The 22,531-nt window shown below is 52.6% G+C and overlaps 9 protein-coding genes across 9 annotated transcripts; 6 read left to right on the top strand and 3 right to left on the bottom strand.

Moving 5' to 3' along the window:
• Positions 1 to 523: 523 nt before the first annotated feature.
• On the top strand, positions 524 to 2,314 carry B0H65DRAFT_415814 (uncharacterized protein; the record flags this gene model as incomplete). Its single annotated transcript, XM_062824006.1, has 1 exon — positions 524 to 2,314. The coding sequence occupies one exon, from the start codon at positions 524 to 526 to the stop codon at positions 2,312 to 2,314; it is 1,791 nt and encodes a 596-aa protein (XP_062685703.1).
• A 903-nt stretch (positions 2,315 to 3,217) lies between these two features.
• B0H65DRAFT_504440 (nife hydrogenase-like protein) lies at positions 3,218 to 4,898 on the bottom strand (the record flags this gene model as incomplete). Its single annotated transcript, XM_062827915.1, has 3 exons — positions 3,218 to 3,234; positions 3,328 to 4,069; positions 4,221 to 4,898. 3 exons carry the CDS (start codon positions 4,896 to 4,898, stop codon positions 3,218 to 3,220), a joined length of 1,437 nt encoding a protein of 478 aa, XP_062685704.1.
• A 1,022-nt stretch (positions 4,899 to 5,920) lies between these two features.
• On the top strand, positions 5,921 to 7,573 carry B0H65DRAFT_8604 (DNA-directed RNA polymerases I and III 40 kDa polypeptide). Its single transcript, XM_062831495.1, has 2 exons — positions 5,921 to 6,154; positions 6,218 to 7,573. The coding sequence occupies exons 1-2, from the start codon at positions 6,077 to 6,079 to the stop codon at positions 7,274 to 7,276; spliced, it is 1,137 nt and encodes a 378-aa protein (XP_062685705.1). The 5' UTR covers positions 5,921 to 6,076; the 3' UTR covers positions 7,277 to 7,573.
• A 45-nt stretch (positions 7,574 to 7,618) lies between these two features.
• B0H65DRAFT_447995 (NEDD8-activating enzyme E1 catalytic subunit) lies at positions 7,619 to 9,611 on the bottom strand. Its single transcript, XM_062825887.1, has 4 exons — positions 9,398 to 9,611; positions 9,195 to 9,296; positions 8,978 to 9,057; positions 7,619 to 8,921 (listed from the first exon to the last, which is right to left on the bottom strand). The coding sequence occupies exons 1-4, from the start codon at positions 9,439 to 9,441 to the stop codon at positions 7,846 to 7,848; spliced, it is 1,302 nt and encodes a 433-aa protein (XP_062685706.1). The 5' UTR covers positions 9,442 to 9,611; the 3' UTR covers positions 7,619 to 7,845.
• A 290-nt stretch (positions 9,612 to 9,901) lies between these two features.
• B0H65DRAFT_584151 (telomere length regulation protein-domain-containing protein) lies at positions 9,902 to 13,483 on the top strand. Its single transcript, XM_062830888.1, has 3 exons — positions 9,902 to 10,881; positions 10,936 to 11,370; positions 11,430 to 13,483. Exons 1-3 carry the CDS (start codon positions 9,990 to 9,992, stop codon positions 13,175 to 13,177), a joined length of 3,075 nt encoding a protein of 1,024 aa, XP_062685707.1. The 5' UTR covers positions 9,902 to 9,989; the 3' UTR covers positions 13,178 to 13,483.
• A 345-nt stretch (positions 13,484 to 13,828) lies between these two features.
• On the top strand, positions 13,829 to 14,236 carry B0H65DRAFT_543662 (cytochrome C oxidase copper chaperone-domain-containing protein; the record flags this gene model as incomplete). Its single annotated transcript, XM_062829242.1, has 3 exons — positions 13,829 to 13,862; positions 13,958 to 14,016; positions 14,096 to 14,236. The coding sequence occupies 3 exons, from the start codon at positions 13,829 to 13,831 to the stop codon at positions 14,234 to 14,236; spliced, it is 234 nt and encodes a 77-aa protein (XP_062685708.1).
• Positions 14,237 to 14,563: 327 nt separating this feature from the next.
• Positions 14,564 to 15,820, bottom strand: B0H65DRAFT_8695 (uncharacterized protein). Its single transcript, XM_062831509.1, has 3 exons — positions 15,462 to 15,820; positions 15,250 to 15,362; positions 14,564 to 15,099 (listed from the first exon to the last, which is right to left on the bottom strand). Exons 1-3 carry the CDS (start codon positions 15,603 to 15,605, stop codon positions 14,730 to 14,732), a joined length of 627 nt encoding a protein of 208 aa, XP_062685709.1. The 5' UTR covers positions 15,606 to 15,820; the 3' UTR covers positions 14,564 to 14,729.
• Positions 15,821 to 15,826: 6 nt separating this feature from the next.
• Positions 15,827 to 17,588, top strand: B0H65DRAFT_8682 (uncharacterized protein). The gene is made up of 3 exons (XM_062831504.1): positions 15,827 to 16,069; positions 16,135 to 17,230; positions 17,300 to 17,588. The coding sequence occupies exons 1-3, from the start codon at positions 16,047 to 16,049 to the stop codon at positions 17,318 to 17,320; spliced, it is 1,140 nt and encodes a 379-aa protein (XP_062685710.1). The 5' UTR covers positions 15,827 to 16,046; the 3' UTR covers positions 17,321 to 17,588.
• An 804-nt stretch (positions 17,589 to 18,392) lies between these two features.
• Positions 18,393 to 21,420, top strand: B0H65DRAFT_8684 (uncharacterized protein). The gene is made up of 4 exons (XM_062831505.1): positions 18,393 to 19,914; positions 19,985 to 20,108; positions 20,240 to 20,321; positions 20,405 to 21,420. Exons 1-4 carry the CDS (start codon positions 18,524 to 18,526, stop codon positions 20,926 to 20,928), a joined length of 2,121 nt encoding a protein of 706 aa, XP_062685711.1. The 5' UTR covers positions 18,393 to 18,523; the 3' UTR covers positions 20,929 to 21,420.
• Positions 21,421 to 22,531: the final 1,111 nt, after the last annotated feature.

Below are 22,531 nucleotides of genomic sequence, written 5' to 3' on the forward strand. Positions count from 1 at the left end.
TTACCTTTGCCGGCACCAGAAGCCGATCGCATCTGCCATCCGCAGTGATTGCGCTTCAAAACACTGCGGTGTCAGCCAGGTGCTCATCTGTTTGTCGTACAATGAGGATAGGCCCGTTCGAACATCAGAGTATTCAAATTCGGTACCGAATATCAAACGCTCGGGAAGGACTCAGATGCCGTAATAGGCAGCCGAAGTTCGACAATCACTGATCCTAGAAGGCTTGTCGTCCTCAAACCCATTGAGTCCGCTCAATGCCACCGCCTAACGGTTGACGACACAGTTACAACAACATCGAAGGAACCTTCAACGGGTAACCGAAGCAGGAAATTAGGATCAGTTGGCAGTTCCACACATTCAACATCTGTCAACAACAGAGCATGAAGCCTTTGCCGATATCCCTACGCACCGATATTCTTCGATCGACTATAGCCCTAGTTCCTAAGCAATACCTCCAGAGTGTGGCTTAGCCAGACCGAACTGATACGAAATATCCTCGTGAGCGGCCCAAGTTAACAGAGGGATGTGTATCCAAGAGTATATCGCCTACCAATGTGGGCACCGAACGCCGGGCGTCGTCCGCCCATGCCCCCTTACCACCGCAGGACACAACTTCCCCGTCTGCACCATTCATCCGTCGAAGCAACACCTGGCACACACCATGTGCGGTCCTTGTGAGAGACTCCTACACTCACGATGGGTGCTCATTCGGGAGTGGGAGCATCGCTGGCTGCATGAGCGTGGAGTTTGCGGTTGTGATGTGGTCTTCCCCGGCCTTCTGACCCGGCCTCGCGTGATTGGCAACGTCTCAGGCTCAGAGGAGGACGTCACCGAAGGGACCCGAGGCGACACAATCGGACGTTATGGATCTGCCACCCCCGGTGACACAGCGGAGGCAGCAGAAGAGGCACAAGGACAAGGTCGTACAGGAGGGAATTATCACATCCCGCCCATATTCACCGAAACCGCCGCCGGCGATCAGCAACGTGTTGCCATCCGTCTTCCCAGCTTGTACGCGGCAGAGTGGCTAGCTGATCACCGCGCTCTTCATGACAGTGGACGATGCCAGTGTTCGGTCCAGTTCACGCCGTTTCAGCCTGACGTGGGAGAGTACGATATGACCACCGAGGAACGGGAGTTTCTCGAGGAATACCGCCATACTGAAAGCCGCAACCGGGCGATAAACGAGAGTGAGGAGGAAATCGCTTTGCGGATGGCACAGATTAATGAGACGTTTGGACCATTTGATCCTGCTGCGGCTGCTGCATCATCATCCCCGACCAAACCGCAACCGCCTCTTGTATCTGATTTACCTCCTCCCACCGGCCCTCGTCGTGCTAGAGCTCCCTCACATCACTGCCAGGGCCAGGGCCATGACCTTCCTCATCGACAGTCTCATCAAGGACAGGTTGGACACTACCACAACCAGCCAAGGTATGCCACCTCTTCGACTTTGGCCACGAACACCTCCGTGCCCTTCTTCCCCCAGGGGCAATCTTGTGATCCGGCAGTTCAGTATCAGCAGCGACCGGACCTTTTCGGCCTGGCAGATCAGCTTGTGCAGCTCTCTATTTCGACTCCAAAGGGAGGAGGAGGAGGAGGAGGAGGAGGAGGAGGAGGAGGAGGAGGAGGAGGAGGAGGAGGAGGTCACTTCGATTCGTCGTCCTACACAGGTGTGCCGCAGCAGCCGAACTACGACAACAATGAACAACACGTCTACGGACCACACACCTTCGTACCAATGGGCATCATTTTCCCCGATGATCATCACACTCACAATCCCAATACTCAGGACGGACAGGGACAGCATCAGCAAGAACTTCGCTCCCTAACCAGTAGTCTCCCCCCGCCCCCGCTTCTTCCATTTTCATTTCCATTTCCACCGTACTGTGGTCTGCCCGTTGGCTCCGGACCAGAGGGCAGTGAAGTACACATGCCTGAGTGGGAGGAGTGCCCGCTGAGGAGATGCAAGTCGAGTTTCCAACCTGGACCTAGTTCTGGAGTCGGCAGGGTGCCCCTGAGCGAGATTGAGGAGACTGGAATTGAGAGCGACGGGGGGGCTACGAAGGAGAATGAAACTGAGATCGGGGAGGAGGTTGGAACTGAAACCAATACCGGAAACGGGAACGACGGAAACGGGAACGACGGAAACGGGAACGACGGAAACGGGAACGACGGAAACGGGAACGATGCTGAGAGCGGTTGTTGTGAAACTCAAGTTGGTCACGCTGAGCAGCACCAGCAGCAGCACCAGCAGCATCGAACTAATTTGGGAGGAGGAGGAGGACACCAACGGAGTTGTTCGTTCTCCTGAGCGGGATTTGTGGATTTTTCTCTATATGAGAGAGTCCTTGGACTGGTGAGTCGGCGTCCTACCCTCGTTCCGTCCCCTCCTTGACTTGATCGAGTATATCGATTTCTCCGAACACGAAGAGACTGGTTGCTTGCTACGGGAAGTGACTCAATTGAGGTCTAATTAACAATACAGGCAAAGCAGCGAACCAAGAAAGACAGAGAGGCTATATACAGTCTTTCCACAGCGAAGTGTGACGACTGGACGGCTGGATGGATGGAGATTCGCAACTCAGCAGAGGCAGGGAGCAAGTGTTCGCTTCCACCACCACCACCATGTTCTACGGCAGCCAGTCCAGCGGCTGGGAGCGAGCGAGGTTATTGTAACAAATAAGCAGTCGTTGCGTTGCGTTTTTTCCGGTTCGTTTTACAGCATACAACCATACAACCAGCAAGGGTTGGTACAAATACATCAACAGAAAAAAATATTGACAGAGCAAGAACAACACCCACGTGTTGCAAACAACGACGACAGACCATGACATAGAGAGGGGGGGAAAAAACCACGGCAAAGCACCCTCTCACTTCAGTCTTTCTTTAGAAAAACCAACGACTGAATTGGCCATTCTTCTTCTCTTGCTGGTCTGGTCTACCTTTATCTATGTTTCCTGTTCCGTTTTGCCAAGGGATAAGAGAAGAAGAAGAAGACAAAACGTCCCACCTTTATCAGCAAAACCTAAGTACTGTTTCTCCTTTCGGCTTTCTTCAAAGGTAAACCATCGCGCGCGGCCTGCTTACCCGCCTATTCACTATGCTTCATTTATCAAAAAGACCATCTCATCTGTTGCGTTGCGTTGCGTTGCGTTGCGTTGCGTTGCGTTGCGTTGCATTCCATTTCATAAGCTTTACAGCAGGAGCTTCCACATTACCGATCGACCTCACCTAAGGGAGAAACAGGTGTTAGCTACCAAACTAGTTAGGATTCTCGAGAGGGGAGGGGGGGAGGTTTAGGGAACGAGAAAAAAATAAACTTACCAAACACCAAATCCATTGTGCCGATAACAGCCACAGCATCAGCCAACATGTGGCCCCTCGACAAGTGATCGAAGCCACCCAGATGAGCAAAGCCCGGAGCGCGGATGTGCACACGGTACGGCCTCTCGGAACCATCACTGACGACATAGACGCCCATCTCGCCCTTGGGGGCCTCGATAGCCGAGTAGGTGTCACCAGGCGGGACGGCATAGCCCTTGGTGTACAGCAAGAAGTGATGGATGAGAGCCTCCATGTTCTCCTTCATGGCGGAGCGAGGGGGAGGGGAGATCTTGTAGTCCTCGACGCGGACGGGGCCGGCGGGCATCTTGTTGAGGCACTGGTGGATGATGCGGAGCGACTGGCGGAACTCCTCCATGCGGCACAGGTAGCGGTCGTAGCAGTCGCCGTTGATTCCCACGGGCACGTCGAACTCGACCTGGTCGTAGGCGTCGTACGGCTGGCTCTTGCGGATGTCCCACGGCACGCCGGAACCGCGCAGCATGACGCCCGTGAAGGACAGGTTCAGGGCGTCGGCGGCAGAGACCACGCCGATGCCGCGCAGACGGTCGATCCAGATGCGGTTGTCCGTGAGCATCTCCTCGGTCTCGTCGATGCGGTCGCCGAACTGCGTGGCCCACATGTAAATGTCATCGAGCAGGCCGAGAGGGAGATCTTGGTGGACACCTCCAGGGCGGACGTAGGCGGCGTGGAGACGGGCACCAGAAACTCGCTCGTAAAATTCCTATGTTTTTTTGACACATTAGTTTAAGGTGCTGGGGTTGGGTGTTGCATGATATTTCAGGTATTTTCGCGTAGAGTTTCCCGCATTGAGTTTTATATACCCATCTGATAGAAACCTCCGATATTTAAACAGATGAACCAATTAAACTCACCATCAGCTTCTCTCTTTCCTCGAAGCCCCACAAGAAAGGCGTGAGAGCACCGACGTCCATGGCGTGAGACAGAACAGACATGAGATGGTTGAGAATACGGGTGATTTCGGCGAACATAGTACGAATCCACTTGGCGCGTTCGGGGATCTCAACGTTGAGCAGCTTCTCGACGGCCAGAGCAAAACATTGCTCGTTGGTCATCATGGAGACGTAGTCGAGACGGTCGAAGTAGGGCAGCGCCTGGAGGTAGGTCCTGTACTCGCACAGCTTCTCGGTGCCGCGATGCAGCAGGCCGACGTGGGGGTCGGCACGGACAATCTCTTCACCCTTGAGCTCGAGAATCAGGCGCAACACACCGTGAGCGGCCGGATGCTGGGGACCGAAGTTGACCGTGTAGTGCCGCACCTTGCGGGCCAGGATATGATCCTGGGGAGGCGCTCTCGGGGCACCTTCCGCCTTCAAGGCCTCCAAACCGTAGAGATCCTCGTTGGGCGCAAAGTCCTCGCCGGTAGGGACCAGACGGGTTCCTTGGCCCTCGTAGCTGGGCTCGGCATACCGTCTGAGAGCGGAGGCAGAAAAGGCACGAGTCGAGTTGAGGTTGTTGAAGATGGGGGCGCTGGGGCGCATACAATGTCGCTTGGCATTGCGCCCAGCGAGTCGGAACAGCGACGTCGCCATTGTTGTTAGAGGGACTGTCGCTCGGAAGGTCGGGGGCCGGGAATGGATGGATTCGGAGGAGGATGGACGGCGACGAAGAGACAAAGGGGAGGTTCGCCGGTGGGTGTGGCCTCTTCTCCGGCGTTTCAATGGCTCGCAGTGAGCTTGCGATGTGATAGCAGCAGTACTGTATGTAGCAAGGTGGTGGTGGGGATGCTTGACGTCCACTCGAGTTCCCAGACCACGGCAGCGGCAACGCCCGAGCTTCGAACTCCTCAAATCGTTGCCGTCAAACAGTTGGTCAGTGATTTCAATCCAATCAGACGCCATCAGTTGAGCAGCCATTCCAATGTCACTCCCCCACGGCGGGCAAGCTCGTCTCGACTGTTGCCGGCCAGGGCGTTTATCCGGCAGCCGGCCAGGGCGTTTATCCGGCAGCCGGCCGCCAAGCGGTGCCATGGATGACAGGGTTGTATGTCATCTGATTGGCTGACATCTTGACTTTGGTTAGACTCTTTCGCCAGGCAGTGTAAGTTGGAAATTGGGCTTGTTGGTTGAAGATTTCCAAGAAAAGAGGGAGAAGGGAAGAGCATGTCCGCATTTATATCTTTGTTACCAGAGAGATCCAACATGTGCTGGAGTTAAGAGTGGAGTTAGTCAACAATGTCACTTACTCGCGACAAACCTCCATGTGGACATTGAATTCGAAGCCATGATGTCTCCCTCGCCGGAGCTACAAAGCCGTGGATTTTGGACTGATACTCTCGACATGCAAGTATATCTAGTTGAAGTATCTTCATACCTGCCTCTTGCAATTGGAAATTCAGCTTTCTCTCTACGCCCCAGGTTTCGTCCATGTTCGAAGTCGACAACCTGACCAGAGGTTATGGTCCGCCATGTACCCTGTTGGCCTTGTCATTGCGGTTCTGTCCACAATGTCTCCGCCGAGGCCCATCAGCACTGAGCCAGGCAGTCCCTGAACCTCTCCGCCACTGGCTGCAGCGCGATAAGATCTCAACCGGCCAATCAGCCGCGCTCCCGCAAAGGCGGTCAAAAAGTTTCCCGTTCATGGGAAAAATTCTGCCGCTCCATCGCCCGTCGCAGCAAAGAGCTCTCTTTCCCAAGAATTTGCCCGGCGTGCCGACCTGTGATAGCGAGAGGGTAACCCCGCCAAAGCATTATTTACACATATCGTCGCAATGGGATCCTCAAAGAAGCAGACCGCGGTGCCCGTCAGGACAAAGGTCCCAAACCAAGAAGAGATCGAGAAGCGCAACGTACGTCAACAGTCAAGGCTGCGCATGCAACGAGAAACTGACTGCTGGCTTTATATTTTCTAGACTGTCCATATCAACGCCGAAACTGTCACCAATGTCACATCCACCGACTTCCCCGGTTTCTACCCCGGCGAGGACCATTCCTGGGATATCGAAAAGTTCCGCGAAAGCGTCCGCGTAGTGTTCCACCAGAACGACCCATATGAGGCTCAATTCTCGCTCATCGGCGTCGACGCCTCCATCGCCAACGCCTTCCGCCGCATCATGATCGCCGACATCCCCACGCTGGCCATCGAGGACATCTTCATGTGGAACAACACCTCGGTGATCCAGGACGAAGTTCTCGGCCACCGCCTGGGCCTGATCCCCTTCACCGGCGGCAAGGAAGGCCTCCACAACTTCCTCAAGTGGTACAAGAAGGGCGAGACGCCCTGCGACTACAACACGGTCGAGCTCGAGCTCAAGGTCAAGTGCGAGAACAACGAGAGCGCGCCGGCGGACAGCAAGGACCCCAAGGAGCTTTACCACAACGCCCACGTGTACGCCAAGGACATCAAGTTCGTGCCCAAGGGCCGCCAGGCCAAGTACTTCTCGGGCGAGAACGCCATCCGCCCGACCAACCCCGACATCCTCGTCGCCAAGATGCGGCCGGGGCAGGAGATCGACCTGACGATGCACATGCACAAGGGCGTCGGGTCCGACCACGCCAAGTTCTCGCCCGTCGCCACGGCCTCGTACCGCCTCATGCCCACCATCACCATCCTCGAGCCGATCCTGGGCCGCGACGCCGAGAAGTTCCAGAAGTGCTTCCCCGAGGGCGTCATCGGGCTGGAGAAGGTCACCAAGGAGGAGGCGAAGAAGAAGGGCAGCGGGTACGAGGGCCACGAGGGTGAGGTCAAGGCCGTGGTCCTGGACGCCATGCGCGACACCGTCAGCAGAGAGTGCTTGCGCCACGACGAGTTCAAGGACAAGGTCAAGCTCGGCCGAAGGAGGGACCACTTCATCTACCTGGTGGAGAGCACGGGGCAATGGGAGAGCGACGCCATCTTCCTCGAATCGATCGCGCACCTCAAGGAGAAGGCGAAGAGGTTCGAGAAGCAGGTGGTGAACATGGTACAGTAAATGTTGTACTAGGGTCAGGGGAATCAAAGACAACACGAGAAGAGGTGAGGTGATTTTTATGTAGGATGGTGTTGAAACAGAATTTGAGCGATCATCATGTGGAATCACACAGGGAAAGAGGAAAAAGTCACACGGGATCGTGAGGATACCCTTCTCTCTTGTAACCATCTAAAAGAACATTGGAACGGCGTCACGGAGGCTAGGGATTGGTGGCCAGCTTTAGTTTAATGGTTTCTGCTTGTTAATTATTATAGACATGTCGGTGCACAGGATGTCATTACCAACTTGTCTTGCATAAACAATACCCCTGATTAGAATTGATGTCTTTCGCTACGTAGAGGTAGTAGGTTTTGAAGCACATGATTAAAGATATCTTGTATTGATATTGACTCAAAGGAGTGGCCAGCAAATTCGTCGCTATAACCCCCCTTCAAAGCCTGTCATTCCCCGCTGCTTGTTGTGTGACGCTCCCGCTTGTAAGCAATCTACAAATTCAACCCGACTACAGCATAAACATAGTCCAGCCAGGCCAGGCGAAGCAACCACAATTCTTAAATGCCATGGAGTGTTCATGCAAACCTGAGGCTAAAGTTGAACACCACTCCTACAAACGCTGGATCAGTAACGGCGATCTCGGTACCTGCCGTCAGCCCAAGCTCCTCAAGTGTCTTCTCCAAGTTCGGTCTCGTCTGCTCCTCCAAGCTCGGGGGCAACTGCATGTACAGCGTCTTTCCCTCGGCGCGGACCGACGGCTTCTTCAGCTGCGCCTCGGGAAGGGTGGCGAACGATTCGATGAGCTCCTCGAGCGTCCACTTGGGGTTGACCTTGAGCACCCTCGCCGTCATGCCGCACACGGGGCAGTCCTCCTTTTGCTCGTGCTTGAACGTATACGTGTAAATGCTGTCGTTGCCGGAATACATCATGTAGTTGGGCTCGCCTTCGCCGGGGGTGCCCAGAAAGGGTGCACAGCTGGACGCGATCTTGAGCGCCTCGTTGCAGCAGGCCGCGGCGATGACCGAGTTCGTGGCCGCGATGGCCGGGATGATGTTCTTCACCACGCCTTGCGTCGAAGAGTACGTGACGCCCGAGATGTTGAACTCCTTTGCTCGTTCGAGCGCCTTCTGGTAGAGCCAGGTGATGTGCTCCGGGTCGTCCTTGTCAAGCTGGGGGAACGGCTTCTCCTTGTCCCAGGCGATGACGTGCGCCCATTCGATGCAGTGTTCCGGCTGGCGAGGGATGCTGGCAAGAGTGCAGAGAGGGACGGCGGCTCGCGGAGCGTGCATGTCGAGCTGGCACTCGATACAGGAGCCCATGGTCGGTAGGATGACGCGTGCTTGGCCCTTGAAGCCCTCGGTGCCGCCGTCGATTAGCGGTTTCATACTGTCAGGGTTCTCGTAATTTGCCATGTTGACAAGCGTGGCGTTGATCCATCGGCGAGCCTCGATGCTGTCCAGTCCGCAGACTACAATCTGGAACTGCTGGTAGAATTCTTCGTCGAAGTCCTGTATCTTGCAGTTATATGGCGTAATCTTGACACCTTTTACCCTTCTCTCAACGAACTTGGCAGCTACTTCGGCTTTGAATTTCCCTACGTCCGCGTGGCGGAAGAGGAACTGGCGGTTAAGGTTGGAGATGTCGATCGTATCTAGGCTTCCAGGTCAGCTCTTGATAACATATACTCTCCTATAGAGGACAACCGACCCATGTCAATGACGGAAATGTCCTTGAACCCGGAAAGGGCGAGGTTCTTGAGGATCTCACACCCTAGTCCTCCTGCTCCGCTAATCTGCTGTCAATTTTCACAATCATGGCTTGTTGAAGCACTGGAATGAGACTAACATGACTCTGGAAAAAGCGATCAGCTTCTGCTTGAGATACACATACACTTGACATACCGCCAGTTGGGCCGATGACTTACAGGATTTTGATTTTGTCCATGTTCTCCACCACCGTTGAGCCGTCAAACCCATCCGGATCCACGAACGCGCCTGGCCGTGTTCGGACATTGTCGAGATATTTCCTATGGTAAAGGTAGCGTGTTAGCTGTTGGGTCACAAGATTTCAGGATATGGAATCTAGGGGGGTGTTCTTGGGTTACGGTCGAGAGCGCATGACACCTACCATCTTTTCGACTCTGAGCCTGGGAGTACTTCCGCACTTGACATGACTAGTTTATGGCTGGAAGGGGGGACTTCGCTGGTGAGAATAAGAAGAGAGGCGGACGGCGGGTAAGATGGGAATAGTGATAAGATTCGCTGGTAAGTCGGAGCTCACAGATTGTTGCGAGTTGAATGTATGTACAATAGAGGGGTGAGTTGACGGGACAACAAACAACGGAACTGGAGGGGGAAGCTTGCGGGGACTTCCCAAGGATGGGAGATGGTGAGTGGATAGCTCCTGCCGCCCTGTTAGTGGATACCCTGTAGGTTGCCAACGGCGGCAACCGGAAGTGCCCGAGAGTGTGGTTCAGGGCCCCTATAGGGAAGGGACGACTGCCTGCACAGTGGATCAGTTAGTAGCAGCAATACGCTATCATCCCCCTGTTGCTTTCCGTTTAACGCAGATGAATGTCAACAAGAGACGGAACTTCCACTTTCCAATTTCTCTTTCCATCGTCAAACGATAGGTAAAGTTCCGGGGTTTGAATTTGATATCAAGCCCAGCCTTTGTGATCCAAAGTGTTCACCAACTAACTTCATTTCAGATAAATGAGATGGACGGCCTTTTGACGCCCATCAGCACCTCCCGCCTGAGTGCGAACCACAACGAACCTCTGCTCCAGGAAGTCGGCCTCATAAAGGAAACAGCAAAGCCGAACGAACCTCTACTACAGGAAGTCGGCCTCAAAAAGGAAACAGCAAAGCCGAACCGGTCTTCTGGTCAGAGGCCCTTGAACTCGCCCGAGGAAGCCCTCGAAGTTTTACGACATGAACCTGACTACGACCAGCTAGTCGCTACTTTGCGATTCCTCAGCCATGAGGATCTAGCCGGGTCCGCATTCAGCATCAAGGAGCCAAGTCCTATGACCGCAAAGCTAGTTCAGGTGCTGGTGTCAGAAATCGTCCCGAACTATTGGACGTTGCTAAACGAAGACTCCCATGAAACCAAGTCTTCGGCCTTAGGACTTCTGCTAGCTTGTCTACGCAGTCTTACGGGAATCAGGGCGATTATTGTGCGTCTGAAGGCATTGCTACAAGAGGCAAAATCGGGCGATGGCAAGCCCAAGCGACCAGATATCGCCATCAACCTGGCAGTCCTTCTCAACTTGGTATGCCTGTTACTAAAAGGCGATGATTCCATACGTGGCATTTGGAACGCGGCTACAAGGACCCTGAAAGGGGACGTCAAGACCAGAATGCTCTCGCAAGAGATTCTGTTGACCTTTGGCAGTGGTCGGATCCTTTCACTGACTGCAGAGGCAATTGAACATGCGAAGGATCACAAAGCAGAAGTTGACGTCAGCAACATCTGGCTCGCAAATGGGTCAGAGTATACCAAGTGGTTAAGCGGAAACATTGTCAAGTGGCAACTCACCTCGCCGACACCGGATGAGACGAAGCTTTGTTCCGAGTTGTTCTTGAAGGCTCTACGACTGGGACACTCCGGTAAGACGGCTCCGAATGACTCTAGTTTCTGAGACGATGGCTGACCTGGGGCAGATGCGGCCATGAAATGTGTCCTTACCAGGTTGCTACTTGCCCAAGGGGCCGACAATGAGCGCTTCGGGTCCCTGTTGGGTAATCTCCCTCGAAGCGAGCGGCGTAAAGTTCTCTTTTCGGTCTTGAAAACGTTCGCCGAGGACCATCTTAATCGGTTGGGCACGTGTGATGCCGAAGGCAGCAGAGAAATGGTATCCGCAGTAGCTGGTGCAATCAGCTCTATCATAAACCATGATCCGGATAGACTGGCCTATCTTGTCGAGTGGCTGACAGGTTCATCTGGCGCTGGACTTGGCGACTCTATCGGTATCCGACGAGCCGTGGTGGCAGTTGTCTCTCAGGATAGGGACTCTATCGTCAGTGTGCTTGAGAAGAGCATCGCCCAATTCGGAGATCAGTTATACGTCAAACACTCTCCTATGTTGCAACAAGAAGGTTGGTTCTGGCTTCAAACAACGTCTCTTTCTTCTTTAGCGTAACTAACGGTTTCAAAGTGCATGCGCAGGTGCTGCTCCTGAGCGCTGGATACGTCCACAAGATCTCGCCCTTGAAACTCACACTGCTGATGAGATCAAGCCCTTGGCTAAATGCTATCTCCAACAGGCTATCGTCGTCAAACCAGAGGGCTCGTTTCCTGGGCATGGTCATTGGCGAAGGGCTTTCCAGTCTCGTTGATAAGGGTGATAAACGCCTGAACTTCCAGCTTGAAGAGACGGAACTGCCGGAAGGAAAGTGGTACAAGAGTCTTGTTGAGATCCACGACACTCTCGGCTCATGGGATTCGCTACACAAACCTCATAAACCTGTGCCAAAAAGGAAAGACTTCAAAAAAGCTTCCCATAAGCCAGCACCATCACAGCCTCGGACCCAGGGGTTTATCATCGAGGAACTAAGCGATGAGGACCTTAGTGAGCAGGATGATATTGTTGGCTACGGAAAGCCCGACTCAGATGCCGAAGACTCGGATGACGATCCTGAATTAGTCAAGAGAGACAAGGCCAAGGCACCAGTTTATATCAGAGATCTCATCAGATACCTCCGCGACACTGACGATTATGATCGCCAGAAACTTGCACTCGTCACCGCCCCAACGCTCATTCGACGAAAGGCCAATTACGGCACAGAGGTCACTGACCACGCAGAGGAGCTGGCGTCCTTACTAGTCGGTCTCCAGGACAAGTTCGAAATGGACAATTTTGATGATCTGCGGCTGCAGGCAATGATTGCCATCGTTGTTGCGCAGCCCCAGCTCATGGGTCAGTGGTTCGCAAAGACCTTCTTTGACGGAGACTACTCGGTGTCTCAGCGATCTTCCATCCTTGCCGTCTTGGGTCTAAGTGCCCGTGAACTTGCCGGGTTCGAGACATCCGAGTACGCAGCAGCTGCATCCTTCCCTTCCAAAAGCCTCCCAGAGAAAGTGGAGAGGCTGTTCATCAGCCAAGGCCCTTCAAACGCGTATCAAAGCTCCTCCTCATTGAAGCCTCTGCCTCACAACGCGCTCGAAAGCGTAGCAACGTCCATCACGTCGAGCTTCCTTGCGCCCCTATCAGCAGCCGCCGCCGACTCCACCACCGGGCCCGATGTGCTGAAGCTTTCCACCTTCAAGTCCCGTCTTCCCGGCGACGAGGGCAGCAATGACGCAGCAGCAGCAGAAGAACAGCACATTAGCAACCCCAAAATCAAAATCAAGTCCCGCACCAAACCGCGCATCCGCGCCATCCCCAACACCACCGCTCACCTCATCTCCACCTCCTTCTTCAACCCCCTCACGGCCCGCTTCCAAGCAGCGCTGCACTCGTCCGTCTCGCGAATCCGTGGCATCATGTTCCAGCCGTACCTGCTAGCACTCTACCTCAAGACCCTCGCTCTATTGCTCCATGCCGCGGGGCCCAGCACCCTCGCGCTCCCCCAGATGACGGGAGAGCTGTGGCGGCTCCTGCTGAGCACGAGCGTGCGCGCGCAAGCTGTGGGGGACGTCGGTGTCACGCAGGCGGTTTTGTTTGGGTTGTTGACGTTGCTGGATGTCAATGAGGACCGCATGAGGGATGTCTGTCAGGAGTTGGGGAAGGAGGTGGTGGAGACGGAGGGGTGGGTGGCGGGTGTGTTTGAGGGATTGAGAGGTGGTGATGAGGGTGGGGAGGAGGAGAGGACGAAGATGTTGGCTGCGGGGGTGCTGGTTAGGTTGAGGGAGGGGGTGGAGAAGTATAGACTGATGATGGTTGGGGATTTGATTGGGCTGTGAAGGGTGGGCTTTTGTTTGTTGGGCTGAGAAGATGGAGACAGAAAGGTAGGAAGACTAGGGAGAATGAGAGGGGTGTGGTGGCGAGGTGGGTGTAAGAGTACTGTCTTCAGGGTGACAGAGGAAGAATTGTACGATGGTAATCTGTCGAAGTAGAGAGGGCAGGTGTCTGTCTAGTTTTTTGTTGAAAAAAGAAAGGAAAACCTGATGAAAAGCAAAACGAAACAAGATTTCAGATGCGCTGGCTATGATCGATGCTTCCATACCACCAAGACACATAGTAGTAAAAAATAACAAAAAGATTGCGTGGAAGAGCTGAGCCAGGAACCCCTAAAACACCTCCCTTATGGCACCTAAAGAGCACTGTAGCAAAAAGAGCAAGACAACCCAACGCCGGGAGTGGTGACGATTAGGGTGATCATGTGACTTGTGGATCTACTGACGCCAGCCGGCTTGGCGCATGGGGTACGTACCCATGCAGCGCTAAAATGGCCCGGGGGGCACCGGACAAGTCGGCTGTGGAACTGGATGGATTGCAACATTGACAAATCAATTGGCACCATTCATTGAAATATTTCGAGGGACAAGGTTGTTGAAGTCTTGCTTGTTTCCTATTCTCTTGCATATTCCCTTCAGCATACTACATACTTCACCATGGGGTCCCAAGCTTCTTCCCTTACCGCCCTTCGTAAGTACCTCTGCACAACTAACCGACTGTTTCCGGCATAAAGCGCTCTCGCTGTCCGCGCGGTGACTAACCATCAATGCGCTTGTTTACTACAGCTTCCGCCGTTCCGGCGCAAATTACGACTCCTTCCACCGATGCCCCCGCGAAGCCCAAGGTGCGCCTCCGACCCCCCGATGAACACCAGCTCACGGATACCACGAGGTTAATTTACGAATACTAAAAATAAACAACAGCCGTGCTGCGTGTGCAAGGAAGAGAAGGCCAAGCGCGACGACTGCATGCTTTTCTCCAAGTCCGATGACCCCCAGAAGGACTGCGTGTCGACGATAGACCAGTACCGCGCGTGCATGGCTGGTTTCGGCTTCAAGGTCTAAGACAGATCTTCGTGCGAGCGACCGAGCGATCAGCAGTAGCAGAAGCAGTAATGACCGACGACATGATGAGTCCAAAACACAATATCCATGTATAATAAATACTACTACAACCACAACCGTGCTGGCCAGCACCGGAGGCGGCGTTCTCAGGCATAAAATCATACTACGGCATCATACATTTGTACAACAATAGAAAAGGAGGGAAAGAGACTCTTGGTTGAATCTGCATTGTTGGGTCATTTACAATTTGGTTCTCCCACTTCCCTACACTCGCCGCCGGGACATCGGCTCTTCGCCAGTTCTCATGGTCTCTAGCTGAGCCGGGTAGTGTACGAAACACCTTAGTCTCACTGACTTTCACGGTCGGCAGCCCGTTCTACCATTTCCATCCTCCCAATCCAGAGCCTACGAGATCACCGTCCGAGAACACACATGGTCAAACACTAAACCCGTCAAATGCGACCACAACGAAATCACATCACCATCAACGAGTTCAGCACAAAGCATTAGCAGCCTCCCATTCCTCCCTGATACCAACCTTCACCACAGCAGCAGCCGGCCTTGACGAAGCTTCCTTTGAGACCATGGATCCCTGCGCACCCCCAGGCAGCAGCTGCTGGCCCAACGACTTGTCCACCTTAGGCGACGCGGCACCGTCCTCCTCAGGCTTCTTAGGCTTAGGCTGGGGCAACATGGCAGCCAAGTCCTTGCGACGACCCTCGTATAAGGCGCAGAGCTGAACACTATGGTTGCTCATGATGCGCTGCACATCGGCCAGCTTCTTGGCGATGGCTGTGAGCTTTTGGTCGCGGGCTTCTACTGCTTTCTTGAGTCGAAGGAGACGGCTTGTGTGCATGGCTGAGCTGCAAGTACCATGATCATGGAGAATTAGAACAACGAGGGCGAGATGTTTTTTTTTCCCCCGAGAATGCGACATTGGAACGGGAACGAAGTGAACGGTCTAACGGCGGGGCCTGGTTGGTAGGTTCCGGTACTTATCGAGGTAGACTTACTGGAGGTCATGATACTTGGAAACCGACTTCTTCACGCGGTCTTGGATGGAGGAAAGTGCGCTTTGGTAGGCTGATAGCAGGGCCTTGCGCTTCTTATCTCGCTCTTCTCTTGCCTGGAATTTTGAGAGAAATCAAGATTATGGCTAGATGAGTGTTTTCGTTCACCGGAATAATGCTTGAGTTCGCTCTTCGTTCTTGATTGATGACCATACCTTCTTGAGACGTGCTCTAGCAGCGCTGGCTTCCTGGAGTCGCAGGTTGTATGCTTGGTAGTCGTCATCGGAACCCGAATCGTCAAGTGCGGTGCCAGTCGATTTCCTGAGCCTGGACTTGGCGGTGCTGGCTGAGGGAGCCATGATTGGACCAGGACGTTTTTATTCTTGAATGTAGAAAGAAAGGAGGGCTACTATGTAATCAAATAGCAGACTACAACGGGAAACTTGAAGTCAAAGTGGTCAGAGAAGTGTCAGATGAACGGGAGTTCGTCCAGAATTCACGACGATTGATGTCCTCGGAAGTCGGCAGGCAAGTGTAATTCTCCACATTTAGATCCAGAAGGAGCAAGTGACAGGCACCTCCCCTGCAGCGATGGACCACAGTCCCCAGACTGTGTGGAAATTGAGGGCGGTGAAAACTGGCAGATCGTTGATGGGATCGCAGGCCCCCGCCAAAAAATTGAATGCAGCAGCACAGACAAGGGCGTCCCGAAATTCGAACGTTTAGTTGTACACCAAGCCCATTGACCTTTGACGACTCAGCACACAAGCTGAGAACCTCGTCAACGACGTCAAGCAATCATGGGTCTCGCCGCTGCCAAGAAGTGAGCGCATATTGGATGGCTGTGCTCCCCTTGTTTACAACGTGCTAATCGCGAAACTTCAATAGCAAGCGGAAGCTGGGAACCGACCCCAACAACACGAAATGGTCCCGTAACGAAACCACTTTCGGCCAAAAGATCCTTCGCGCCCAAGGCTGGCAGCCCGGCGAGTTTCTGGGCGCCAAAGATGCCGCGCATGCCGTACATCACACGGAAGCCAGCTCGTCACACATCAAGGTCACGCTCAAGGACGACAATCTCGGTCTCGGCGCGAAACGGAACAATGGCGACGAGTGCACCGGTCTCTTCGATTTCCAACATCTTCTTGGGCGACTGAACGGAAAGAGCGAGGATGTCCTGGAAGCTGAGAAGCAGAAGCGCGAAAACCACATGCGCAACCACTACTTGGAACAAAAGATTGGAACGATCCGCTTTGTCAGAGGCGGCTGGTTGGTTGGTGACGTGGTCAAGGAAAAGGTGACGGAAGAGGACGGCGTACCACAAAGCGATGCTGCCGACGAACAAGCGAAGACAACTCCTTCCCAAGACACCAACAGCGCCGAGCCCACAGAACACAAATCCAAGAAGAGGAAGGCAGATGCGGACAGCGACGAGGAAGAGGAGAAGGTGGAAAAGAAGGACAAGAAATCGAAAAAGCGGAAGACCGACACCGAAGCTGAAACAGACAGCGAGTCCTCCAGGTTAAAGAAGAAGGAGAAGAAGGACAAAAAGGAAAAGAAGGACAAGAAGGACAAGAAAGACAAGAAGGATAAGAAGGACAAGAAGGATAAGAAGGACAAGAAGAAGTCGAAGGACGCGAAACAGTCTGAAGAGAGCTCTTCAGATGACGTAGAATCGTCTGCTACGGAGACCAAGAAGTCGAAGAAGGACAAGAAGAAGGAGAAGGAGAAAAAAGACAAGAAGAAGGACAAGAAAGAGAAGAAGCGCAAGGAGAAGGAGTCGTCAGACTCTGCCACAGAAAGTGAAGACAGCAAATCGAAAGATAAGAAGAGGAGGAAAGACGGTGCTGAAACAGAGGCGAGCACACCAGGTGGAAGCGGTACTTCTACGCCTACTGTTACATCTTCAACCCGGTTCTTGGCCAGGCAAAGGTTCATTGCGCAGAAAAAGATGGCTTTCACCGACAGCGCAGCTCTCAACCAGGTCAGTACTTCAACTCTGGTGAATCTCCCCGTTCTTTGAGTGTCACCACTAACTTATTTATGTCTGCAGATTTTCATGATCAAGTCATAGTACATAATTGATGTGGTCGGCTGGGAAGCCTTCTATGTTGCGTACTAGTTTCTTTTGTTCCATACCTCATGATAAATTTAGCGTTGCTTTTGACCCCAATACCTCATTCACATTATAGCAGCTTGTCTAATGAAAATGAGTTGAAGGTACCATTGTCATGGTTTGACCAAATCCGCCAGCTACTTCACCAACAATCCTGAATTATGATTGTTATGTGAACCTTAGGCTGAAAAACCTTGCGAACCATCTGTCACTTCATTACGACGCCGTTGATCGCACCTCCATTTTCGAAGCAGCTCTGCTGGTCGTGGCATTCAAGTCAAGGCCGACTGCTCGTCAATCCTGGCTGGATGCTTGGACCACCAGAAGACTGATGGAGTACTTGTTCCTGTTCATATATGTGTGGACGGGGCAGGCCAAGGCCGGCCGATCCTGCCCATGGGCAGCAGACGAAATGATGAACTAGTCTTACCTGGTATGATACTTGTGTGGTCTCTTTCTACCCCCCATGTCTATTATTTTAGTCTTGAGGATCAGAGTTCTGAAGGACTTACTCATCTTGAATCAGATATGCCTGATGATCCTATTTTTCCAGAAGTCCACGCGAACCAATGCTCTGTGACTAACGATGCGGGAAATCAACTTATTGTATTCCGTGTTCACATCGGCTCCATTGCGCCGGTTTATCAATACTCTGGCCCTCGAACTCGGACTGGTCGCGGACAGTGACAAGCACGCTCTGCCGCCTCGTGGCAGGTACTGCGTCCATTTTCCGTACGGGAGAGGTTTGTTCGGACGACGGAATCCAGCCGCAGAACACCCACGATCGCTTTCCGCTTTCTTTGCGCAAAATATTAATTCTGCCATAGAATGTCGACTGCTTCGGTTTTTGCTCACGGATCTTTCAAGGTCACGATTTGCAGTTGGTTGTTGGTTCTAGGGAAATAAACTATTACACGCGCCTTTGATCACTTTCCGGTTGGCACCCCCCGCCTTCACTCACCCTTCACTCACCCGACCTTCACCCTACTTTCGAAATCGCTACGCCCATCTGGCTACTTCTTTTCCCGCACTTTCTTTGCTACCCTTAGCACCAACCGCCGGTGGCCACACAACCGCATTTCCCGCGCGGCAGCATCTGGTGGCTACCTCGAACTCAACTCCGATCAAAACCCATCGCCGGAACGCAGTTCAACGTCATCGATGATGGAGAAGAAGAGCCTCCCAACGCGGTTTCAGCCGCTGTCGTATGCAAGCGCTCTCCGGGGGAAGCAAGGCGCACGTATCGAAGTCAAGCCGACTCCGACTCCGACTCCGATCCCGAAGACCGAAGCCCCTCTCAAACCTGCAGTCACATCTGTCCCTTCGAAATCAACTGTGCAGCAACCCCCACCAGCAGTGCCTAATCTCAAGCAGCCAGAGCAACCAAAGTCCGCTGTGCATACGAATTCCACGACCGCTTCGTCACGAGAGGAGTACCCGCAGCTTGCACAGCGTGTGGCTAAACCGAAGCTGGCTCCAGTATCTTATGCCCAAGCTGTGACTGGTAAAAGGACAGCCACGTTGGTGGTCAAGAAGAAGGAAAAGCAAGGGCCGCACACGGATCCGCAGAAGACAGAGGGGGAGACCACTGTGCATCAAGAGCTAGGGAAAAGTCCTCAGAAGAGTCCGCAGAAGAGTCCTGAAAAAGGTCCTCAGAAAAGTCCCGAGAAGGTTCCCCAGAAGGGTCCTGAGAAGAATTCTCAGAAGAGTCCCGAGAAGAGTCCTCAGAAGAGTCAGAAGAAAAGTCCGAAAAAGAAAAAGAAAAAAGGAAATACCAATCCAGAAGCGAACACGGCGGCGTCAGGTTCAGTCATCAAAACACAGCACATTCCTCACCACCAAAAGGCGTCCAAGCAGAGTCAGGAACCGGAAAAGAAAAGTGCTGCCACTATCGAGCGAGGTTCGACAGCGCCTCAAGGTGGCGGACTTAGCAAGGAGAACACACGCAGCAAGAATGCATGCACAGCCGCAGCTGCTGGTGAACAAAACCAGGGAAAGAAGTTGAACGCCGAACCGCACCGCGGACGAAGCCCAGTTAAAGCATCACCATGCATGCGGAATGCCCCAACCAAGCCGAAGGCCGCAGCTTGGGGTGGCCAAAGTTGGCGCTCTCCTGCTACTATAAGACCAAGACAACGAAGCACAACTTTTCCTGGTTTCGAAATCTCTTCCCATCCTCTTCACAACCAGTCTCCCACACTCACCGCTCGCTATCAATTTGGCCAGTCACCCAGACCCTCGACCAGCTGTGCAACACGTTTTGCCAAACACCCTCAATACAACCATCACGAACATAATTTTCATCATCGTTCCAAAGGCTCCGTACCAACAATGGGCAATCCTCACGCGTACCATGTTCGTTGCCGCGCTCTCGGCGTTGAGCAATGGACCAAAGCAGCAGCAACTCCCATACGATCCTCCAACTTTCTCGGATCAGGAGATTTCGTCATCCACTGCGATGAACCTGGCGAAGAGGGATTGTGGCCGAAAGCCATCAACAAACAGCGGCGGATCGCTGAACATATCAAGAAACACGACCGAAAGGAGATCGAGTATGTTGTTCCCATGCGTGGCTGCCTGTTTCTCATCAAAACGTTGGTAACTAACCTCCACTGATAATAGCTTGTGGACGGAGCCCCGTGATTGGGACGTCCGGATCGAGTGCGGAGGTGAAAAGTTCCTCGTTCATCGCAAAATGCTCGCCCGAGAGCAAAGCAGTTTGAAAAGCCTGTCTAGAGTATTCCCAGTAAGTACCTATTTTGCACTATCTACCGAATTTTATTATCTCATTAAAAAAAAAAAAAAAAAATATATATATATATATATATATTTTGATTTTTTTTTTTTCCTTACGTGAAATGCTAACAAGCTCCTCAGGACGGCTCCAAGACCATATTCTCATGCCCTTACACGACCCCGGAGCGGATGGCCAATGTATTGGCCTTTATCTATGACAAGAGTAAGTTTCAGTCCCTTCTTCTCCACCATTTTACTTCACCCACAGGTTGCAAGGCCAATGAAACTAACACAAAACCCACACAGGCACCATGGAAGGAGAACGCTTCGTTCCCTCCGAAGACCACCCCCTCGACGGGGGCATTATCCTAAACAACACCATGGCCTATCTCGCCGGCACCGAAACCGACTTCCCAGCCCTGCGCGACGTCGCGTTCTCCAACTTCCAAAAAGCCATCCAAGGCGTCAAGCGCTTCTTCGACGACGCCAACGGGCTCATCCAAGATTCCGAGAACGAAGCACACGGGACCCTTTCCGAGGAATGGGATTGCCTCGGATCAGTCGTCACCGACGATGAGCTAGCGACTTTTTATCGTCCATTCCGCATCGCCATGCAGGCCCTTTTCGATTTCTACGTGTACAATCAGGACAAGTTCTTTGTGGATGAGATGCTGCCGCTGCGGGAGGCGATGTGGGGGCTGATGAATGATGTCTACTGTAGACGTCTTTTGTTGAGTAAGACGTTTAGAAATGATGAGCAGTCGGAGTGGGACGAGAGTGGGCTGTGGCAGTTTTGCGAGGAGGAGGCGGCGTTTTTTGAGTGGTATTGAAGTGGATTTGTGATCAGGCTGTCTGTGGTTACGAGGAGCATCACCGTTTGCTGAAGAAAGGAGAAAGTTCACTAGCTCGTCAATTTGCTTTGATTCGGAGGATTTGTTGGTTGGGGAAAAAAGGGGTTGATACATACTTCATTGGAGGAGCAAGCATGTTTTGTTCTCAAAAGTCCAATGGGCCCCGTGTTGCCCTCTTGGACTCGGCGAAGGGATTGAATTATGGGATGGTTGGGACAGAGAAGACCTTTTTTGTAAAATGGCCCCGTGTTGCCATTGAGTTATGTTTGGAACAGCGAAGATTTTTCAGGTGCGAGTCAAATGGCCCCGTGTTGCCTAGGACTCAGCAAAGGGATCGAATTAAGGCATGGTTCAGGACAGCCAGGATATCTTGACGCAAGTCAAATGGCTCTGTATTGTCTGGAAATCATTCGGCGAAAGGATTGGAATTGACAACCCGGTTTGCGTCTCGTGACGCCCTACAACACCGACCTCTTCCCTTCTTCCTACATGTGCCGCAGTGAATATGATAACTCGTGTGGTGAACATCTTTGCCAGTGCTCTTTTCAGCATTTACAACCTTCCCTCAACGCTGAGTACCTCTATGACAGTTAAAACTGTAGGTTTCCCTTTAGTTCCTTCCGAATTAGACGGAAAAACTGACCGGGATAACATGACCGGAACAGCAACTCCAAATGCATTCAAGGAAAATGCGACTGATAATCAGCCACTGAGAGCTTCCACATCGATGCTTCCGATGGAACACCACCGGCATCCTTACTATTATGGTACTCATGGCATTTACGGTAAGTTCTCTGCTGCAATGATTGGGACTGTCCTCCCTCAGAGGCGCCCTTTGCACTTGCGGTATCGTATCACCGGCCATAACGGATGCAGATGATATCACGGCTTTTAAACTCGAGACTTGTCTCTATCATGAGAATGCTCCATGTGCCAAAAACCAATGGTGATGTGATTAACTTGCTATCATCAATAGAGTGGCTTTATTCCCTTCTTTTCTTCTGAATGAGTAGAAGCTCGATGGTACTGGAGAGTATCTTGACACTGACACTAGGCGAGGCCTATCCAGCCAGTCTCACGCTTCGCTCTTATGGCTCTTGTGCTTCGTAGCGCTATATTCTCAATGGACACAAAGCACCTTAGGTATGTATGGAACTTCGCCCATGTGGGTAGGTCGAATCTGGTGTCAGGTTCTAGTTTCCAAGATGAAGCATACAATTCAATACTGGTTTGTTTGTTAGTTTGGTTCTTCAACCATGTGTTGAACAGGGGAGTTTTGGAGCTCTCATTCGCCTTTGAAGAGAGGAACTGTCCTCCGTTTGAAGCATTATAGGACAATGACCAGGGTTTAAGACGCCACAGAAGCCTTTTATGTCTCTCTCCGACGCCTTCAAAACTAGACGATATCGGTCTACAGTAGTTAACCGATAGAAAGCCGACGCTTTCCTATATTCAGTAAAGCGTTGGCTTTTCTGTACCAAACTAACAAACAAACCAGGGCTGGATTGTAGGTATCTATCTCTTTTTCGTTCCTCCTGCTGCTCATAACGAGGCTTCATTTTCCCAGCTTTCGTTCGAGTTT

Source organism: Neurospora tetraspora (genome assembly GCF_033439725.1).
Source record: "Neurospora tetraspora strain CBS 560.94 chromosome Unknown B0H65scaffold_1, whole genome shotgun sequence".
In the NCBI taxonomy this organism is placed as follows: Eukaryota; Fungi; Ascomycota; class Sordariomycetes; order Sordariales; family Sordariaceae; genus Neurospora; species Neurospora tetraspora.

What these genes read in the sequence shown, in the direction of transcription:
- B0H65DRAFT_8604 (XM_062831495.1), top strand. Translation starts at nt 6,077, where the DNA reads ATGGGATCCTCAAAGAAGCAGACCGCGGTGCCCGTCAGGACAAAGGTC. An exon ending in AAGAGATCGAGAAGCGCAAC is followed by an intron (nt 6,155 to 6,217) that starts GTACGTCAACAG and finishes TATATTTTCTAG; the next exon opens with ACTGTCCATATCAACGCCGA.
- B0H65DRAFT_447995 (XM_062825887.1), bottom strand. Translation starts at nt 9,441, where the DNA reads ATGTCAAGTGCGGAAGTACTCCCAGGCTCAGAGTCGAAAAGATG. An exon ending in GGCTCAGAGTCGAAAAGATG is followed by an intron (nt 9,297 to 9,397) that starts GTAGGTGTCATG and finishes CCTTTACCATAG; the next exon opens with GAAATATCTCGACAATGTCC. An exon ending in ATGGACAAAATCAAAATCCT is followed by an intron (nt 9,058 to 9,194) that starts GTAAGTCATCGG and finishes ACAGCAGATTAG; the next exon opens with CGGAGCAGGAGGACTAGGGT.
- B0H65DRAFT_584151 (XM_062830888.1), top strand. Translation starts at nt 9,990, where the DNA reads ATGGACGGCCTTTTGACGCCCATCAGCACCTCCCGCCTGAGTGCGAAC. An exon ending in TCTACGACTGGGACACTCCG is followed by an intron (nt 10,882 to 10,935) that starts GTAAGACGGCTC and finishes GACCTGGGGCAG; the next exon opens with ATGCGGCCATGAAATGTGTC. An exon ending in TCCTATGTTGCAACAAGAAG is followed by an intron (nt 11,371 to 11,429) that starts GTTGGTTCTGGC and finishes ACGGTTTCAAAG; the next exon opens with TGCATGCGCAGGTGCTGCTC.
- B0H65DRAFT_8695 (XM_062831509.1), bottom strand. Translation starts at nt 15,605, where the DNA reads ATGGCTCCCTCAGCCAGCACCGCCAAGTCCAGGCTCAGGAAATCGACT. An exon ending in CTAGAGCACGTCTCAAGAAG is followed by an intron (nt 15,363 to 15,461) that starts GTATGGTCATCA and finishes TCAAAATTCCAG; the next exon opens with GCAAGAGAAGAGCGAGATAA. An exon ending in TCCAAGTATCATGACCTCCA is followed by an intron (nt 15,100 to 15,249) that starts GTAAGTCTACCT and finishes TGGTACTTGCAG; the next exon opens with CTCAGCCATGCACACAAGCC.
- B0H65DRAFT_8682 (XM_062831504.1), top strand. Translation starts at nt 16,047, where the DNA reads ATGGGTCTCGCCGCTGCCAAGAA. An exon ending in GGTCTCGCCGCTGCCAAGAA is followed by an intron (nt 16,070 to 16,134) that starts GTGAGCGCATAT and finishes AAACTTCAATAG; the next exon opens with CAAGCGGAAGCTGGGAACCG. An exon ending in ACAGCGCAGCTCTCAACCAG is followed by an intron (nt 17,231 to 17,299) that starts GTCAGTACTTCA and finishes TTATGTCTGCAG; the next exon opens with ATTTTCATGATCAAGTCATA.
- B0H65DRAFT_8684 (XM_062831505.1), top strand. Translation starts at nt 18,524, where the DNA reads ATGATGGAGAAGAAGAGCCTCCCAACGCGGTTTCAGCCGCTGTCGTAT. An exon ending in CACGACCGAAAGGAGATCGA is followed by an intron (nt 19,915 to 19,984) that starts GTATGTTGTTCC and finishes CACTGATAATAG; the next exon opens with CTTGTGGACGGAGCCCCGTG. An exon ending in GCCTGTCTAGAGTATTCCCA is followed by an intron (nt 20,109 to 20,239) that starts GTAAGTACCTAT and finishes CAAGCTCCTCAG; the next exon opens with GACGGCTCCAAGACCATATT.